General features: G+C 36.6%; 1 protein-coding gene across 1 annotated transcript in view; it reads left to right on the forward strand.

The window, feature by feature from the left end:
• The window catches only part of SUCLA2 (succinate-CoA ligase ADP-forming subunit beta), a 48,813-nt gene that overhangs the window by 11,070 nt on the left and 16,365 nt on the right, over positions 1-21,378 (forward strand). The window contains exons 3-6 of the mRNA XM_082602655.1: positions 5,594-5,693; positions 5,887-6,049; positions 16,761-16,889; positions 19,809-19,947. Of these exons, the coding sequence (XP_082458781.1) occupies positions 5,594-5,693; positions 5,887-6,049; positions 16,761-16,889; positions 19,809-19,947 (531 nt within the window). The remainder of the gene's footprint in view (positions 1-5,593; positions 5,694-5,886; positions 6,050-16,760; positions 16,890-19,808; positions 19,948-21,378) is intronic.

Genomic DNA, 21,378 nt, shown 5'->3' on the forward strand with positions numbered 1-21,378 from the left:
GAGGGTTTTTATCATAAATGGGTGTTGAATTTTGTCAAAAGCTTAGAAAAACAATCCTTTTTATTCAGATTACAAGCAAGCTTCTTTTTATTCAGCAAAAGCCTTATGTAAATTCATACTACTTTTGCTGAAATTTTTGTTAATTTATGGTGACTTGTAGTTTGAACTTGTCCATGGTAAAAGATGTACGTCATTTTAACCTTTAAAACGCTAAGTATGTTAGAGGCTCTTAAGGGTCAAGGCTTAAAGAAAACTCATGATTGTATTTCTGTAGTATTTCTTGCAAAGACACTTTATTAACTACCTTCTTGAGATTCAATCTTATATATATGACCTAAATGTTAATTTCTAAAGAAGACCCAGCTAAGTATGAAGGAAAATTTGGAAATGTAATTGAGAAAGTATAAGGTTTTCTTATCCTACCCTTCTATCCTTAAGGATGAATTTCAGACCCTTGACTTTGTTCTTTTAATTTTGTTAGTTTAATCTCTTGAGTGATGCATATTTTGTTTACCAGTTCTTTCCTTCTTAATAATGCTGAAGGCATAAAGTGTTTTTCATACCACTGATTAAAGGGCCTGATTTAATGAAGTCAGTCAGTGAAAGCCAGTATTTCTTTCTCTATTTCCAAATTATTATAATTGGTTTTCTTAATTTTCCATATGTTTTCTCATTTAGTCAAATTTCACTATTTTGTCAGAAAAAATAATTTGTATACAAACTTTTTCATAAAACGAGTAGGATTTATTCAGATGCCAGTCTCTTGATTTCTTTACTCATTGTAAAAATCTTTAATGATTTTTAGCTGTAGAAAAAGGAATAGTTAATATGTATAGGATATACTATAACTGTGAGTATTTCTGGCAAGTTCTCTGGAACCAGGACTTACAGGTAGTAAGCAGCAGGTAGGCAGCTCTGATTTTCAGCTCCTTGAAACAGAAGGCATCTTGTTTATCTACAAAGTGTGTCTTTGTCAAAGAAGGCTGCAAATGATGATTGTAGTATGGGAGTGGGATTAGTGACTAATAAGGACCTTTAAATCTAGAGGAGCAGAAATGCTACTTTTTTTTTTTTTTTTTTTTTTTTTTTTTTTGCTGTACGCGGGCCTCTCACTGCTGTGGCCTCTCCCGTTGCGGAGCACAGGCTCTGGACACACAGGCTCCGCGGCCATGGCTCGCGGGCCCAGCCGCTCCGCGGCACGTGGGATCTTCCGGGATCGGGGCACGAACCCGTGTCCCCTGCATCGGCAGGCGGACTCTCAACCACTGCGCCACCAGGGAAGCCCAGAAATGCTACTTTTTAAAAGATGTATTTCCTAGCTACTTTGAGGATGTTGAGACAGTTTTTTTTTTGTGGTGAGTCATTAATATCAGAAGATATTGATTATGAGATATAATTGCACAGGGTGTGATATGAGGTGCCCTAGAAATACACCTGGTTCTTTCCATCTAGCTAGCAATTCCCAGTGCTGACTTTGGCTAATTTTTGCTTCTCAGTTACTGCAAAATTCATAAAATGTTAATTCCCATTTATTTAAAAAGTCTTACCTCATCAAGCAATATACTAGGGCATAAATGCCTTACAGGTGTGGCAAACTATTGCTTGTCTTTGTGGGTGGCAAGAGAAGCTGAGTTAACATGGGGACTGGGGCCCCTGAGCCCTATAGCTGGTAACTCCTCCCAAAATAGTTCTGACCTCTTTCCCCAGTATTCCCTACAAATTCCGTCATTTTCTGTGTGTGTCATGATGTGATAAAAGTTGGAAAACACTGTCCTGGAGGCAAGTTCTACCTGTTGTGAATAACTGAAGTTAGGGGTGGAAAAATGGTTAGAGAGAAATCTAATTCCAATATTTTAAAAGACTGTATGAGTCCACAAATGAAGGTTGATGAGCTGGAAGATCATGGAGAAGTTTCTGGAATGGATTATCAAAGGGATGGTTGTTAAGCACAGAGAAATGAAGTAGTTATAATTTGGGGTCAGTTCTAAGAGCAGATTCCCACCTCCTTCTTGTAGTTACAAGAAAATATGATTTCAGTAAGGCATTTAGCAGAGTTCTTATGATTTCCCTATGGACTGTGGAAATATAGTTTGGATTCTAGTATAGTTAACGTAGAATTTTTCTCTGGGTGAATAAACATGCAGAGGGTGTCAATTAATGAATGTCAGCCCAGAGGGAGATTTCTCATGTCATACAGTAGGACTTTGCCTTTTTTTTCCTTTTTCCATTGTTTTATTAGATGACTGTAAATGAGGAATGCTTACAACATTTGTGAATGACTAAAGCTAGGAGGGATGGTGAATATATTTTAAAGACAATCTCGGGATCCATAAACTATCTTGTCTGGCTAGAGCAAAGGGCCAAATCTAGCAAGACTGATTTGCTCATTGTTGTATCTACAAGTCCAGCACAGTATCTGGTATGTAGATGTAACTGTTGACTGAATTAATGGAATTGAATAAAATCTTTGTTTCAGTCAGTTGTCCTCAGATTTATCTTCTAATTCTTCTCCCTGTCTTGATAGTTGATGAGATTGTATGTCATTACTTTTTTTTGTTTGTTTTTCTTTTGTTGTGAAGGTCTTTTTATTTTTAATTTTTTTTAAATTTATTTATTTATTTAGGCTGTGTCAGGTCTTAGTTGCAGCACATGGACTTCTTAGTTATGGCATGTGAACTCTTAGTTGTGGCATGCATGCGGGATCTGGTTCTCTGGCCAGGGTGGACCACCAGGGAAGTCCCTGTGAAGGGCTTTTTTTTTTTTTTTTTTTTTTTTTTGCGGTACGCGGGCCTCTCACTGTTGCGGCCTCTCCTGCTGAGGAGCACAGGCTCTGGACGCGCAGGCTCAGCGGCCATGGCTCACGGGCCCAGCCGCTCCGCAGCATGTGGGATCCTCCCGGACCGGGGCACGAACCCGTGTTCCCTGCATTGGCAGGCGGACTCTCAACCACTGCGCCACCAGGGAAGCCCAGGGCTTTTTTAGAAGGAATTTTTGAAGAATCATCTGTGCCCTAAAGGAGTTTATTTTCTTAAAAAAAGAAAATTGACACTTTAGGGAAGAGCCTTCTGTCTTATAAAATGTTTTTGAAAAAATAGAGCTTCATTACTCTTACGTAATAGCTCAGTATGTTAAGTTCCCAGCTTAATTAATAGGAATGTTTGAATTTAGCCCAGCAAAGCACCAGTTTAACTGTTGTCCATTTTTACATTACATTTACACTGTTTGGATTATAGGTATCCTCTTTGGAGATAAATGAATATTGCTGAAGTACTAGAAAACTGACTTGACAGGTAACCAGAAACAGGTAGAATGACTAGTGGCTGCTCCTTTTAGTTCGGGCATGAACTCTCTAATTTGCCATAGTCCCTGAGGCTACCTGTTGTCTTCTCAGTAAGAAAATTATTGTTACTTTTAAGGAAATTTCTAAACTTTCTCTAATCTTCATCTGATATTAGTTGTGGCACTTGGGAATGGTGGGGACTGTGGCAAATTAAAATGATGTCTTGTGTAAACAAGGCACTTGCGGTCAGTTCTAGTTGCAGGGCCCAGGATTTCCAGTTCTGTGTTTCTCAAGAGCAGTGGAAGATCTAGATTCATAAGAATTCTCTTGATTTCTAAATGTTCTTTTATTTATCATTCAGAAAATATTATGTGCTAGGAACCCTCCCAGGACCTTGCAAACATCAACGAACATAACAAAGATTCTGCCCTCCTGGAGTCTATATTTTAGGGGGGGAGCAAAACAAAAATGATAAACATGGGAAGATTATATGTTATGTTCAAAGGTGATTTCTATGAAAAAAAATGAGCGGGCTAAGGGGGATTGGTCATGGGTGGGCAGTTGGCAGTGTTAAGTAGGGTGATCAGGGTAAGTCTCATGGACAATTTAGACTTAAAGAAAAACTGGAAGGGAATGAGGACCTTTCCCAAATGGATACCTGGATGAAGAGTATTCAGGGAGAGAGGGAGCATCAGTGCCAAGTCCTAAGAGAAGGGAGGAACATGCCCAGGAACAGGAAGATTAGAGTTGCTGGTGTGGAGTGAACAATGGAGAGGGTGTGATGCAAAGGGCAAGGGTGCTGGGGGATTACACAGGGCCTTGAGGCCATTGTAGGGACTCTGGCTTTAACTCTGAGTGAAGTGGGCATTGAGTGCAAGGTTTTAAGTAGAGGAAGTTATATGCGTACTTTGGCTGCTGCTTTGAGAATATTCTTTTGGGGACAAGGGTAATCTAGGTGAGATGTAATGGTGGCTGGGACCAGGGCCTAAAATGGAGGTGATGAAGAGTGGTCAAGATTCTAGATACATTTTGAAGGTGGAACCACTATGATTTCCTGACTGAATGGATGTGGAGTATGAGAAAGAGGATTTTTTTTAAAAAACACTGCCTGGACTGATTCATAGGGCTGTCTTCTGACTTAAGTGTACATCTCCAATGTGGACACATTTATATCATTAATTTTCTAAACATTTTGTAGTAATTGTTTAAGTGTTAACTTTTGGTCATTTCTTATTTGTTTGATCACAAACTATTTGTTACCTCCTTGATCAGATGGGAGAGCCCTCTCATTCAGCTTGGTATATGCGCATTAGGGAGTGGCCTTTCCCCAGTAGTAGAATTCCCATCTTTAGCCTATTCAGATACACATTTATGGAGTGGTGGTTATATCCCAGGAACTGCTTTGTGCTAGGGATACAACGAATAAGACAATGTCCTTAACCCTGACCTTAAAGGTTAATTGTTTTTCATAATGTAATATTGGTGTTACACTGCTACTATTGGGCAAAATACAATGAGAAGCGACATGAGGAGGCTTTGAAATTCTGCCTGTCTCGGGGGACAGAATGCCCCTCTAAGATGTATTGCTCTGGGTCATGAAGAGTAGTACCTAGGCTTAAACAGCTAGTTGGGTAATTTTCTTCAGCATGTTAGAAAGGGGAAGAAAAGAGAGAGACCAGTTTACCTGTTAAAGAAGAAAAATTCAGAGTATTTCTTAAAAAATGTTTTAAAGACTTAGAAGTGTAACATTCTAGAATCTTTTGATAAATATACCTTAACTCCTAATAGTCCTTCTCACAACAGTACAGTTCAAGAATGTGTATTAACAGGACTTTCTGTCAGTGGGACAGTGTGAATTGGTATCAATAGTGGCACTTTCCCTGAAAGTCATTGTACATTTCTACTCAAAGCAGCATTTATAATTCAAATTGTCATAGTGTAGTAAGTTTACATATCAATAGAGGGAAGAAATTGTTAGGAAGACATTTGACCCTCAATTTTGTACTTTTAGTACCTTGCAAAGTACTAGATATTTAAAGTATCAAGGAAAGGTAAAATTATTTTCAGTATGCTTTAAGAAATGGCTTAATATGAGTGGCTCATTTTTTTAAGTTTGTGGGTCTTTTGGTGGTGAATGTTTTAGTGTTCTAATCTAGAAAATCTGTACATGGAATGCCTCCTTTTTTGACTTTGTGGGTAAATGAGACTTTACTACGTTTAATAACACTGCTTAATATGTATGTTTAATAACAAAATATTGTGTGTTGCATGCTGCCCCATACTTTGTATCTAATAGAAGTGTTTTTCTTCTAGGTTCAAAAGATGTTGTGATAAAGGCACAAGTTTTAGCTGGTGGTAGAGGAAAAGGAACATTTGAAAGTGGCCTCAAAGGGGGAGTGAAGATAGTTTTCTCGTAAGTTACGTTTTACACATACAAACATCATTATTAAAGAAAACAATGTATATTTGTAAAAGATGCCCCTTATTATTGAATTGATAAAAATACTGAGATTTAAGTATTAGATGAGGTAAGATTTTGGCTGTCATGTGCTTTTATTTTTCTCAGTTGGAGGAGAAAAGAGTTAGAGTTCTTTTTCTTATTTTAGTCCAGAAGAAGCAAAAGCTGTTTCCTCACAGATGATTGGGAAAAGGTTGTTTACCAAGCAAACAGGAGAAAAGGGCAGAATATGCAATCAAGTATTGGTTTGTGAGCGAAGATATCCCAGGAGAGAATACTACTTTGCTATTACAATGGAAAGGTCATTTCAAGTGAGTAATTGTAGACATGATACATTTAGGATGATCTTATTACATTCAATTTCAAAAGTTGATTATTATTTCTATTTGTATGGGAAGGGTTAAAAAGGTATGGTCCATAATCTATTTGTATATGTCATGGGAACAATATTTTTATGTCATTTTTAAAAACCAACATGATTAATGCCATCAAACTTAATACTATAATATTGTGATAATAAAAACTGCAGGCAAAACCATGCTGAAATAAAATCCACAGAATTTCCAAATTGTTAATTTGCTAAGAGCAGCTTAAATCATTTCTGATTCACCTTTAGATTCCATAGACTGAGAAAATAACTTCTAGCATAGTAAGATATTCTAACCAAAGAGAAAGTCTCTGGAACCGCTAAGAGAATGTGTATCCCTGGCTTCATCTTTTTCTTTTTCAACCTCTTCGTATTTTTTATAGTTTGCAGTTTGTTTCACAAGAGGATTTGATACTTGGTAAGTTCAAGGATGGCATTCAGTAGCAAACAGTATGCTTCTAAGGAGCATAACCTTATTCTGCTCTGTTCTCTTTATGGAACTTAGAATGCTAGCAATGAACTTAAGGCATCACATGAAGAGAAAATTCCTTCATAGACCTAGGGCTTGGAAAGGGCATGGACAGTGATTTTATGGTGTAATTATCTGGCTTTTTGAGTGCATTGGTTAACTTTTATGAGCTGAATCTGTGTAGTAACTAGCTTGTCTTTTGAAGCAGGCTGGTACATATTTGGTAGCCCTAGTCAGGATTTAATGTAGAACATCACTAATTACATAATTAGTAATGTAACAAAAATTTTAAGGGGTCATGAAAATGTTTTCTTATATAAAACAGCTTTTTAAAAAATAGCTGTTTTCCATATTGTGATTTTTTTTACAGTTAATTAAGTTTTCTTGTAATGTTTGAGTGATATTATAAAATATCTTTTGTAACTTTGAATTTTTATAAGAAAGTATTTTTCAAGGTATAACACTAGATGGTAGTAAAAACCCACTAAGAATATAAGATTAAAGAACATTGTTTTGTTCCTAAGTGATGTCTTTACCTCTGTAGGTTTCTTTATGTGATAGAATTTAGTTTTGTAAGTTACTTTAGAAATCCCATGGCAATAACCTTATATATTACAAATATTTTCAAAAATTATGTTTTTACAAATTCATTTATTTTCACTACATTTTCTTTTCCTTTTCATTGATGTTATATATCAACATCTATCATTTTGTTAGTTATTAATGTTTTTACTTTCTGTATAGCCAGGAACAAGGTATATGTGCCTGGACAGTTTAAGATATGAGTCCTGTAATATTGCACAGAGTAGCTCATCTTGATTAGAATAAATGTAGCAAACTGAATATGTGTTATTAAAGATATGTATATAACACAGTGAATGTATTGTATTAAAGATATGTTAAAGCATTAGGAAAAATGATCAAATTTGAATTCATTTTAAGAACTTGAATTTTTGCAGAACTCTGAGTCTTATTAAGGAAAAATGTTTTTATTTCATTTGCACAAGTAATATATAGTTGTAATAATTCATGCTAAAAATTCAATAGTACTAGTTGAACCATCTGGCTAAAGACATTGTAATGTGCTTTGATGCTATCATACTAGGCCAATGTGGAGTTGGTTGGTGTTCCTTTTTGAGGTAAAAAGAACTATTTTAGGAATCCCTCTGGACAGGTTCCTATTAAACAACAAAAAATAAGTCAGCTATTTAAAAAGAAAAGCCCATTTTGATTGAATTAAAGTCATATGCTTAGGACTTAACTGATTTTTTTTTTTAATATGCGGGCTTAAAAATTTATTTATTTATTTATTTATTTTTGGCTGCGTTGGGTCTTGGTTGCTGTGTGCAGGCTTCCTCTAGTTGCAGTGAGCACGGGCTACTTTTTGTTGCCATGTGTGGGCTTCTCATTGTGGTGGCTTCTCTTGTTGCAGAGCACGGGCTCTAGGTATGCAGGCTTCAGTAGTTATGTTACGCGGGCTCAGTAGTTGTGGCGCACGGGCTTAGTTGCTCTGCGGCATGTGGGATCTTCCCGGACCAGGGCTTGAACCCATGTCCCCTGAATTGGCAGGCGGATTCTTAACAACTCCACCACCAGGGAAGTCCAGGACTTAACTGATCTTTGAAAATTGCTTTTGTTGCTTATCTGTTTTCAGAAGATGAATCATAAACTCTACTGGTATTCTTTGTATGTATTTCATCAGGAAGCCTGGGCAGATATGTACCATGGGGTTGACATGCCAAAAAAAAATCAATTTAAATTCCTATTCTGTGTTTTGGTACTTTTTAAAAATCAGATTTCTTAACATTTGCCCAGTGCCTGTTGGGAACTTCTGGGCTGAGACAAATCTGATTTAACAAATCACATTTGCTGCTTTATTTTCCTAGTAAAAACATTGCAGTCTGCTGTAAATGAATGGTACGTTTAACTGTGTCAGTTTTTTACTTTGCTTGGATTAAATATAAAATGTGCTGCGAGAATTCCAAATTTTATTTTCCATACTTTTCTTAAAAAGAGATATTTATTTTAAGTGGCCTCTTTGTCATATGATTTTAAATTCAAATCCATTTTAAGGCAAAACCTTTTGCAAGACCAACAAGAAAAGAGGATTTAGGTTAAGAAGGTGAAAATAGCATTATTAATTTATTTGAAATTACAGTTCTTTGCTGGAACTTAAATTTTTCTGAAAGCTTATTACTAAAATTTAAAAGTTAAAACCAAATCATTTAAACAGAAGCACCAATTCATTTCAGCAGTCATGATCATATGCAAAAATACAGTCATTGTTTTAACTGATCTCTATTTTATTTACCTATGTAAGCTTTCTTCTGACTAATCGGCTATAAATTTTGGGGTTTCTTTCTAGTTGGTCAGAGAATTAGTACAAAGAGAATTTGTTCACTTTCTTTTATATATTTATTATTTCATATGTATTTTTTTTTAGACTTTTCTCTAACTTATAGCGAACTCTTGGAGATCTAATCATTACTTTAGTGAGAAACTTTTTTCCCCCAGTAGTGCTGCCTTTTATGTGGCTTTTCACTTCTCTTATCAGTAGGTATGAAAAGGACAGTAAAACTAGAATAAAATGTTCAAATACTTTAAAAGTTTGTTGATTCTCCCTTTTCAGGTGAATAAAATTATATTTGGGGGTTATCTGTAGATTAATTTACTTATATTATACTTCAATAGCATGACAGTAGATTCAATTATCTATATTTTACTTTAATAGCATGACAGTAGTTGATAGATTCTTCTTAAATCTGAGTTTTTTCCTCTCTCTTTAGATCTCTGTAAAAGCTTATAATTTTGAATTGCCTTTCTAGGGAGGAAATGAAGAATACCTTTTCATTTGAAATTTATAGAGAAAGTAAAAATTAGACTTTAATTTCAAACATTTCCCTTGACTTAAGCTTGCCATTGTTCTCTTCTTTAGTCTCAGAAACGCACAATGAATTCTTCTATTAAATTTTTTTTGTGTTTGTTGCAGTGAGTTCTGACACCAAGTAACCAGAATTGAGCCAGACTTCACAGGTTAAGGGCACAGTCCTCCACATGACTGCCCTCACTTCAGACATCAGCCTCAAGTTTGGGGGTCCCCAGGTCACCCTCACTTCTGATGAGCTGGCAACAAGTTTGGGAATTCCTAGTACCCCTCAGGTTCCATAATTTGCTAGAATGACTCACAGAACTTAGGAAAATACTACACTTGTGATTACAGTTTTACTATTGCCAAAGGATACAAATCAGAACCAGCAAAATGGACAGATGATGCATAGGGCAAGGTCTGGGAGAGTCCCAAGCATAAAGTTTCCATTTGCTTCAGGGATGTGTCACCCTCCTGACATATTGATATGTGACAATACACAGAATATTGGCAGCCACAAAAGCTCACTGAGTTTCTAGTCGAGTGGTTTTTATTTTTTAAATTGTGGTCAAAACATAGAATATGAAATTTACTATCTTTAACAGCTTTTATGTGTACAGTACAATAATGTTAACTTTGTGCATATTGTACAACAGATCAAGGACATTTTCTTTTTTTTTTTTTTTTTTGCGGTATGCAGGCCTCTCACTGCTGTGGCCTCTCCCGTTGTGGAGCACAGGCTCCGGACGCGCAGGCCCAACGGCCATGGCTCACGGGCCCAGCCGCTCCGCGGCATGCGGGATCTTCCCGGACCGGGGCACGAACCCGTGTCCCCTGCGTTGGCAGGCGGACTCTCAACCACTGCGCCACCAGGGAAGCCCAAGGACATTTTCCATCTTGTGAAACTGAAACTGTATATCCATTGAAAAACACCTTCTCCTTTATCCCTTCCTCCAACTCCTGGCAACCACCATTCTTTCTATTTTTAAGATTTTGACTCTTTTAGATACCTCATATCAGTGGAATCATGCAGTATTTGTCTTTTTGCGATTGGTTTATTTTGCTTAACCTAATGTCCTCAAGGTTCATCTATGTTGTAGCATATGTCAAGATTTCCTTACTTTTAAAGGCTGAGTAATATTCCACTGTATTTATGTACATTATTTTCTTTATCTTTCATCTGTTGGCGGACATCCAGGTTTCTTCTGCCTCTTGGCTATTATCAATAATGTTGCAGTTAACATGGGCGTGGAAGTATCTATTTGAGGTTCTGTTTTCAGTTTTTTTGGATATATACCCAGAAGTGGGATTGCTGGATCATATATTGAAGTTTTTGAGGAACCTCCGTACTGTTTTCTACAGTGAGTCCACTATTTTACATTTCTACCAACAGAGTACAAGAGTTCCATTTTCTCCACTTTCTCATAAACACTATTATTATTATTATTGACAGAAATTATCCTAATGGGTATGAGGTAATATTGTGGTTTTGATTTGCATTTCCCCAATGATTAATAATATATTGAGTACCCTTTCACATGCTTGTTGGCCATTTGTATGTTATTATGGACTGAATGTTTATGTCTTCCCCAAAATTCATATATTGAAGCCTTAACTGCCAATGTCATGGAACTGTGTAACTGCAAGAGTTTTGAGGTGCATGCTAGAAAAAGCTGAGATTGCCATGAAAGGACTTTTAAAGTTGATTCTGGTGAGGACTCAGAAAGAAAAGAGTAGAGATACAGAGAAAGCTTCCATCTTCTTAGAGATTATATAAATAATCATGAACAGAATGTTGGTAGAAGTACGGATGGTAAAGACCATTCTGGTGAGGTCTCAGAAATGAAGAACATGTCTTTGGATGGTGCAAAAAAGATGATCCTTGTTGTAAAGTGGCAAAGAATTTGACTGAATTGTATTCATGTTCCAGTGTTTTGTGGAAGGTAGAACTTGGGAGTGATGACATTAAATATTTTGCTGAGGAGATTTTTTTAAACAAATTTATTTGTTAATTTAAAAAATTTTGGCTGCTTTCGGTCTTCGTTGCTGCGCATGGGCTTTCTCTAGTTGCGGGACCGGGGGCTATTCTTCATTGCGGTGCACAGGCTTCTCATTGCGGTGGCTCCTCTTGTTGCAGAGCACCGGCTCTAGGTGTGCAGGCTTCAGTAGTTGTGGTGTGCAGGCTCAGTAGTTGTGGCTCGTGGGGTCTGGAGTACGGGCTTAGTTGCGCTGAGGCACATGGGATCTTCCCGGACCAGGGCTCAAACCCATATCCCCTACATTGGCAGGTGGATTCTTAACCACTGCGCCACAAGGGAAGTCCCAGCTGAGGAGATTTCTTTTTTTTTTTTTTTTTTTTTTTTTTTCTTTTTGCGGTATGCGGGCCTCTCACTGTTGTGGACTCTCCCGTTGCGGAGCACAGGCTCCGGACGCGCAGGCCCAGCGGCCATGGCTCACGGGCCCAGCCGCTCCGCGGCATATGGGATCCTCCCAGACCGGGGCACGAACCCGTATCCCCTGCATCGGCAGGCGGACTCTCAACCACTGCGCCACCAGGGAGGCCCCTGAGGAGATTTCTAAGCAAAGTATTGAAGGGGTGGCTTCATTTCTCCTTACTGCTTATAGTAAAATTTGAGAAGAGAGAAATGAATTGAAGAAGGAATTGTTAAGCAAAAAGGAATCAGAAGTTAAACGTTTGGAAAATTCTCAGCCTGCCTATATTGCAAAAAACTAGAAAGCTATTCGGAAGATAATTATGAAGGGTGTGGCTGAAGAACCATTTGATAAGGAGATTAATATGGGTGTGAACCATGAATTGTGAGAAATAAATGTCTGTTGTTTAAGCCACCCAGTCTGGTATTTTGTTATAGCATCCTAAGCTAAGATGTGTATTTCCTTTGGAGAAATGTCTATTCAAGTCTTTTGCCGATTTTTAAATTGGATTGTTTGGTTTTCTGGTTGAGTTATAGTTCTTTGTGTATTCTGAATATTAATCTCTCACATACAGTTTGCATATATTTTCTCCCAGTCTCTAGGTTGCCTTTTTGTTGTTTCTTCTGCTGTGTAGAAGTTTTTAAGTTTGATATAGTCCCATTTGTGTATTTTGCTTTTGTTGCCTGTGATTTTCTCTTATTCAAGAAATTATTGCCAAATCCAATGTCATGAAGCTTTTTTTCCCCCTGTGTTTTCTAGGAATTTTACAGTTTCAGGTCTTACATTTAGGTCTTTCATCCATTTTGAGATAATTTTTGCATATGTATAAGGTAAGGGTCTAACTTCATTATTATGCATGTGGTATCTAGTTTCCCTAATACCATTTGTTGAAGAGCCTGTCCTTTCCCCATTGTGTAGCCTTGGTACCTTTGGAAGACCATTTGACCATATATATGAGGATTTATTTCTGGGTTCTCTATTCTGTTCCATTGAGGTCTGTCTTTATGTCAGAACCATACTGTTTTGATTACTATAGCTTTGTAATATGTTTTGAAATCAGGAAGTAAGAGGCCTCCAGCTTTGTTTTTCTTTCTCAAGATATTTTGGTTATTCAGGGTCCTATGAGATTCCATGTGAATTTTAGGAATTTTTTCCCCTATTTTTGCAAAAAATGGACAGTGGAAAAAAGATTGTATTGGGGAAAAGATACCATTAGGATTTTAATAGGGATTGCATTGAATCTGTAGATTGCTTTGGGTAGTATTGGACATTCTAATAATATTAAGTCTTCCAATCCATGAACACAGGATGTTTACTTATCTGTGTCTTCTTCAATTTCATTCAGCATTGTTTTGTAGTTTTTAGTGTACAAGTCTTTTGTCTCCTTGGTTAAGTTTATTCCTAAGTATTTTATTCTTTTTGACTCTGTTATATCAATAAATGGGATCATTGTCTTAATTTCCTTTTTGGATTGTTCATTGTCAGTGTATAGAGATGCAAGACATATTTGTGTGTTGATTTTGTGCTATAACTTTGCTGAACTCATTTATTCTTAGCCAGTTTTTTGGGGGATTCTTGAGAGTTTTGTATATGCATGATCATATCTGTGAACAGAGGTAATTTTACTTCTTCCTTTCCTATTTGGGTGCTTTCTGTTTGTTTCTCTTGTCTGGTTGCTCTAGCTAGGACTTCCAATACTATATTGGATAAAATGGTGAGAATGGGCATCCTTGCCTTTTTCCTAATCTTAGAAGGCAAGCGTTTAGTTGTTCACCATTGAATATGATGTTCTTTGTAGGCTTTTCATCTGTGGCCTTTATTATGTTGATGTAGTCCTTCTCTTCTTAGTTTGTTGAGTGTTTTTATGAAAGGGTGTTGAATTTTTTCAAATGCTTTTTCTGCAGCAATTGAGATGGTCATGTGGTTTTTGACCTTGATTCTACTAATGTGGTGTGGTACACTGATTGATTTTCCAATGTTGAACCATCCTTGCATTCCAGGAATAAACCCCCTTTGATCATGATGTATAATCCTTTTAATGTGTCATTGAATTTGGTAGGCTAATATTTTGTTAAGAGTTTTTCCATCAATATTCATCAGGGATATTGGTCAGTAGTTTTCCTGTAGTATCTTTGTCTGATGTTGTAACAGGGTAATGCTAGCCTTATAGAATGAGTTTGGCAGTGTTCCCTCCTCTTCAGTTTTCTTTTTTTTTTTGGAATAGTTTGAGAAAGAATGGTGGAATTCTTCAGTGAAGCCATCTCGTCCTGGGTTTTCTTTGTCGGGAGGTTTTTGATTACTCATTCAATCTCGTTGTTACAGGTCTATTCAGATTTTTTATTTCTTCATGGCTCAGTCTTGGTAGATTGTATGTTTCTAGGAATTTATTTCTTCTAGGTTACCCAATTTGTTGGTGTTTGATTGTTCATAGTAGTCTTTTATGGTCCTTTTCACTTCTGCGGCATCAGTTGTAATGTCTCCTCTTTCACTACTGCTTTTTGTTATTTGAATCTTTTCTTTTTTTCTTAGTCTAGCTAATGGTTAGTCAATTTTGTTGATCATTTTAACAAACCAACTCTTAGTTTTGCTAATTTTTTTCTGTTTTTTTTTAAATTTTCTATTTCATATGTTTCTGCTTTAATCTTTATTATTTCCTTCCTTTTGCTAACATTGGGTTCAGTTTGTTCTTCTTTTTCTACTTCCTTGAGTTGTTAAAAAGAAAGCCATGAGTCGGGTGCTTTCCTCCAACTTTGGTGAGCTGTGTTGGCTTCTGTCTGTAGTATTACAAGGTCTCTGGTGCTGTCACAAGTTGCTGAGCTTTCTTTTGTTCTCAGTGCCTCTCCCCCACAAGACATTCAGAGTTGGCAGGTTCCCTGTTAGCCCTCCAAGTCAGGTGAGACAGAAACCAGTTCCTTGGACAGACCCCTGAAAAGCAGAAATGTTGGATGCACATTTGACTCTTCTCTTTCCCTCCCAAGGGGGAAGCCCCGCATTGGGCTATTTCTCAGATATTGAGCTGTGTTGGCTTGCGGGAGGGGCTCACTTAGATGAAATAAAATGACTTTTCTTACCCATTTCCTTGCAGTTGAACTTGCTTGGGGTACTGCAACTTCTTAACTGGTTTCTGGTTTTCTCTAATAGACCTTTTGGTCATATATTGTTGTTAAGTTAGTGTTTCTGTGGGAGAGCAAAATCTGGGGCTTTCTTTTCCACCATCTTGCTGACCCTGATGTCCAGAGTATTTTTGGGTAGTGGCAGTGGGGGTGTGCAGGGGTTATGAAGTAGTAATGATTGACTGAATCATTGCCCACTGAGTTAAACTTAATCTCCAGGCCTCCTTCCCTCTTGGAAGTGTAGGCTGATATCATGTGGCTCAAAGCTCCAACCTTCTAATCACATCATTAGTCTTTCTGACCTGGTCAGTGCCCACCTGAGTCATCTCCTTTGTATTATCTAGGGGTCCGTTGTGAGTCACCTCATTAACATAAACTCTCAGATGTAGGGGAGGGTTTAGAAGTTGCCTCCCACGCACTGGGGACAAAGGCCAGCCAAATTCTCTATTACACGTGCATATTGAAATCTAGTCAGGCAGTATAAAATTTAAAAGGTACAAAGATGTACAGGGAAATACAAATCTTCCACCCATCCTTGTTCCTCAAGCACCCAGTTTTTCTCCTGGAAGGCTGATACTTAAATCTTTTTTTTGCCTAAATAACAGTTAACTCTCTTTAAAAAATAATAAATTCCACCCCCCACCCCCGCCTCCCCCACCCTGGTCCCTTTGGCTATTGCCATATTTTGAGGATTTGAAGGACTGTATTGTTCTCCAAACAGTAATGAATATAATATTATTTCTTTACATTATACCTTGAAATGAATTTGTTACTGAAACACTTAGGTGCTGGGATAGAAAAGTGAAATTAGTCTTTTGAGGTTTGTTTTTTCTTTTTTCTGGATTAAGAATAATATATTCACTGTAGAAATTTTTTTTGGAAAATAGTGACACATAAAATAACAAAAGTCTTATCATTTAATGTTTTATTTCTTATCTTTTTTCTGCTTGTGTGAATAGTGGGAGGGTGCATATTTAAACACACTTTATGTTAAAAAAAAACACAGTTGAGAATAGAATCTAAGGTTTTGTATCATTTTTTCCCAGATTACACTGCTGAGATCATTTTCCTTTCTAGATGCATTAAATAATCTTTAGTAGCATGGTTTTACCATTTCCTTGTTTTTGCATGTTAAGATTATTTCTGGTTTTGTGCATAAATTAGTAAATCTATTAGATAATTTTACTTTGTTTTTTCTTGATTGATTTTAGAAGACTTAAAAGTTAACTTAATTGTTTGGTATTTATCATCTTACCTTCTTATATTGCTCATGATAATAGCCAGAGCTATTCTTTCAAGGTAGGTAGCTTTCTTTTTTACTGACTTCCAGTAGGGCTAGAGCTTACAAAATCAGGACCTTTTGTTTATTAGGCTCTCCTTATTAAATATCAGTAAACTGTTTTATGATTTTTTAATGTTTTTTAAACAATACTTTAATGTCCCTTCAGTTCTTGTGAAAAATGCTTAGGTTATATTTCACATATGTATGTGTTTATATTAAGTTGTTTGGTATACATTTGTATCTATTTTTAATCTTTTTCCCTCACAGGTGAGCCATTGTCTTCCTCTTCCTTTTCACTTCTTTTCCATTATTTCAGTTGAACACTTAGGGGGGCATTGTGCAGGAGATGCAAGGATAAATTCTCAAGGGAATTTAAAAATAGTGGGGAGTGATAGATGTATAAGTCTGATAGTGTACACAAATAGATATTAAGATTTTATTGACGGTTCCAAAATAAAATCTAGATATTTTGGCTGTTTCCCCTCCTGCTAGGGTCCTGTATTGATAGGAAGTTCTCAAGGTGGTGTCAACATTGAAGATGTTGCTGCTGAGACTCCTGAGGCCATAGTTAAAGAACCTATTGATATTGTAGAAGGTATCAAAAAGGAACAAGCTGTCCGGGTATGTTGTACTCCGAAACATTTCTAGCTTTTGATTGGATAATTACAACCCATAAAGAGAATTAACTCTGTATAAGTGAAGTGACTGACAAAACTTCTTAAAAAATTTTTTGAGTGTTAAGGCATGTTAATATGTAGTTTGAAATTGCAACTTTTTAGAAGTATCTAAAGCGTTTTTCTTCATATCCTCCATAAATATTTTACTATGTATCTTTAAAAGATAAGGATTCTTTTAAAATAGCCACTACACTATTGCCATCCCTAGTAAAACTAACAATAACTTCTTAATATCATCACTTACCCAATCATTCAAATTCCCTAATTGTCTCAATTTTTTTTTTTCTTTTACAGTTTGAGTTGGGATCCATATAAGTTCTTTCACTGTGGTTGGTTAATAGGTCTCATAGGTCTTCTTCTAGTTTATAGGTTTCCTTTCCCTCACTTTCTTCACCCATTTTCTTTCATTTTGTTGAAGAACCTGGGTTAATTATACTTTATCATTTTTCATAGTCTAGATTTTACATCCCCATGGTGGCATTTAACATGTCCTATCCCCCCCTTTATTTCCTGTAAGTTGTATGGAATGGTAGGGACACTGTCTCATAGATCCCTACGATAGATCAGAGATTTTATTTTTGGGGGGTTTTATGGACGCTTTTAAGAATCTGTTTAAAGCTGTGGACTTTCTCTCAGTGTATGCACATACTCAGTAAATTGTGCCTACAGTTTCACTAGTTTTCTGTACCATCCTTCTTGTATGCCTCTTCCTCCCATTTGATTCCCACCCCACCCAAGAAAAGCCCCCCAAAACAAAAACTTAACCATGAAGTTTAGTATTATGGCCTGTGAGGGTTGCTTGTTAATGTTTGTAATACTGCTATTAAATTGTTTAGTTTATATATAAAAAAGAGTGACCCATCTTAAAAAGAAGTTTGAATATTAAAGTTTGAATGAAATTAACATCTCTTATTAGGAAACTGTCAAAAGAAGCTTATGGTATTGAAGTACAATAGAGCAGGAATTTTGACTGATACAAAGATTTCCCTGCTAAAGCATGAAGCAAGTCATTTAGGCAAGTGAATCGTATAAATGTTTAAAGGGGACAGAGATTTGATTCATTAGGTAGTTATGTGAGAGTGATGACTGGAGACTTAAATTTAAATGAAAAAGAAAATACTTGATTTACAAGAATACTTGAAGGAATAATCTACTAAGATTGTACCTTTTTGAGTGATGGATGAACAGAAATAGTTCCCAGCCCAGTGCTTGACAAACTAATGTCACACTGGGCTGATCAGAATTCTTTTGCAATTCTCAGATGTTTACATTTAAAACAGTAGATTGTAACCTAGTGAAAATCTTTCTAAATGAAATGGTACTTTATTTCTCATTATTCTTTTTTTGAAATATTTAACCCAAAATTACATTTCTTAGTTTGATCATCCACTTTATTTTCATTTGATTATTTGCATTTGTCTTCTTGCAAGAATCACATTCACTTTCAAAGAATTTAGTATTTTCTGTTATTGAAAGTCAGATATATTGTAGCCTTAGATAGCAATTGGAAGTGAGGAGAAAACTACTCCATAGGTTTCCTGAGCAGCTGCAACAGTTAGGACAAAAAAAGAGACATGTGGCTTCTACACCAGTGGTTCAGAATTGCTTATAGAACTTTAAAATATTTATGGATTTTTGGTCCACTGTAGAACTTGTGAACCACAACTTCTGGGTTGAGACCTTGGTGTATGTATTTTTTTGCGGTTCGTGGGCCTCTCACTGTTGTGGCCTCTCCCGTTGCGGAGCACAGGCTCCAGACGCGCAGGCTCAGCGGCCATGGCTCACGGGCCTAGCCGCTCCGCGGCATGTGGGATCTTCCTGGACCGGGGTACGAACCCGTGTCCCCTGTATCGGCAGGCGGACTCTCAACCAGTGCGCCACCAGGGAAGTCCTGGTGTGTGTATTTTTTAAAAAGCTCTTCAGGGCTTCCTTGAAGAGCACAGTAGATAAGAATCTGCCTGCCAATGCAGGGGATACAGTTTTGATCCCTGGCCCGGGAAGATCCCACATGCCGCAGAGCAACTAAGCCCATGCGCCACAACTACTGAAGCCCGCGTGCCTAGAGCCCATGCTCCGCAACGAGAGAAGCCACCACAATGAGAAGCCCGCACACCGCAATGAAGAGTAGCCCCTGCTCGCCACAACTAGAGAAAGCCCATGTGCAGCAACGGAGACCCAATGCAGCCAAAAATAAATAAATAAATAAATAAAAATTGAAAGGGAAAAAAAAAAGCTCTTCAGGTATATTTAGGGAGGTATCTCTGCTCAAGACTGTAAACTCTTCTACTAGATTAGAAGCTTAAGTACCTGTATATCTTTTGAATCTAGCATATGTTAGGTGTTCAGTAGATTTTTGAATGAATGGGATAATACTTGTTTGACTGGATGTGTCTTCATTGCTTGGTAGACACTCTTCATAAATTACCTAAAAGGTAAAATAGGGTGAGTTAATATTTTGGCCATTGTTTTTGGACCATTTGGATTATCGGTCTACCTTTTATATGTAGTTTTAATAAAATGTAAGCCTCTTTTTTCAGTTTAGGTTGGCCATAAGGCTTAGTGGTAGTATGGAGGCTATGGAATAACACAGGGACAGGAATTGAGGCGAATGACAAGTCATTTGACCTCTCTGAATCTCTTTCTTTGTAAAATGGGCATACTACCTGCTTTGTGAGGATTTTGAATAAAAACTTTTGTTTAACCATTTAGTGATAGTAGATGCTATTTCAGTGATTGATGTCTGACCATAAATGAGACATGCTTATTATTTAAATGATAAACTACAAGGTTTTTTATTTGTAATAATTTAATGTTGATTGGATGTATACAGCATTCCTATAATAAAGAGACAAATTGCTTTCAGCTTGCACAGAAGATGGGATTTCCAGCCAATATTGTGGATTCTGCAGCAGAAAACATGATCAAGCTTTACAGCCTTTTTCTGAAATATGATGCAACCATGGTAGAAATAAATCCAATGGTAGAGGATTCAGACGGAGCTGGTAAGGTACCTTATCTTCTTTTATCAAACATTGATTGTCTGTTTATCCACTTATCCTATTCTTCACTGAGGAAGTTGAACTCATAAGGAAGTGAACTCATTTCTATGTAGAAGCTTATTTTATAATGAAAAGAGTGAATGTGACCAAATATTAAACAGACCCTTTAAAACAAACACCTTAAATAAGTATATAAAGCTGCACTGTATGGCAGCTACCAGTCACATGAGGCAGTTAAAATTAATTGAAATGATACAAGATTAAACTGTTTCTCAGTTGCAGTAGTTACAGTTCCAGTGCTCTGTAGGCCCATGTATTGGACAGCTCTGTGTTGGACAGCACACATAAAGAACAGTGTCATCATTGCAGAAAGTTCTGTTGGGCAGTGATGGATTAGAGTGTCCACTACAGTAGTGAATAAATACTTGTAGTTTTGGGGAATTAGCCATTTTAGTCTCCCCAGGTTTCAAACTTTAGAGACACCATGATTGTTATTGTACAAAGTGTGTATTCTGATACTAGAGTCCTTTAATATTAGGGAAGTAAGATTAGCTTGTCACGTTGACAGCTTTTCTTTTACGTATGTTTAAAAGGTAAATCAGGTTTTGAATTATCATGCCTTCCATGTATAGTTTTTCTAAAAATATAAGTTGCTTTATTGCAGCCTAAATTTTTCTTGATATTTTACATTAATTGCTTCTGTTGCTGTAATTTGTTTGATTTTGTTTCAAGTCTCTTTGGACATTTCTAATCTTAAGCATTTGTAGCTCTCTTTCACTTTTATACTTCTAATTAGTTATATTCATTATTATAGAAGTCAGTTTTTAACTGGTCATTTATATGGTTGTATAAAGAAAAATGAGTAAATTTTCTTGTGATTGTAGAGGTAGTTTATAAAACTAAAAATAATTAAATTTTTTTAAAGAGTGAGGGCTGATGCACATTTTAAAAATGAAATGTCCAGTGAAGGAGAATTATCTGTATGAAACCGATATTTTTTTTTTAAGGGAGGCAGTTCTTACCTATTTATTCTTTTAGATTGGCATTACTTAACCCTTTGTGGGTCAAGGACAAATTTTAAGAAATGCAGTGAAAATTGCATGAAAACGAGCAACCCTTACCAAGGAGTCTGCACCAGTGTTCCCATGTGTGCATGTGCATATGCACTGTTTTTCATGCAGTTTAGGGGTTCTCAAACTCCTTGAAGCCTTTGGTCCTGCATTTGGTACTTGGATGTGAAATTACTAACTCCTATTGCTAGGCAACCTTTAGAATCCTTTTGTCAGGTTTCAAAACCGATCATACTGGAATTTTATTGGAATTGTATTCATCCTATAAATTGTTAGGGAAAAATTAACATCTTCCTAGTAATCAGTTTTTCCAACTAGAAATACCTTATTTTTCCATTTATGTAAGTCTTGATTTATATTTTTT

This window comes from Mesoplodon mirus (genome assembly GCF_964341445.2).
Source record: "Mesoplodon mirus genome assembly, chromosome: 17".
NCBI classification, from domain to species: domain Eukaryota; kingdom Metazoa; phylum Chordata; class Mammalia; order Artiodactyla; family Ziphiidae; genus Mesoplodon; species Mesoplodon mirus.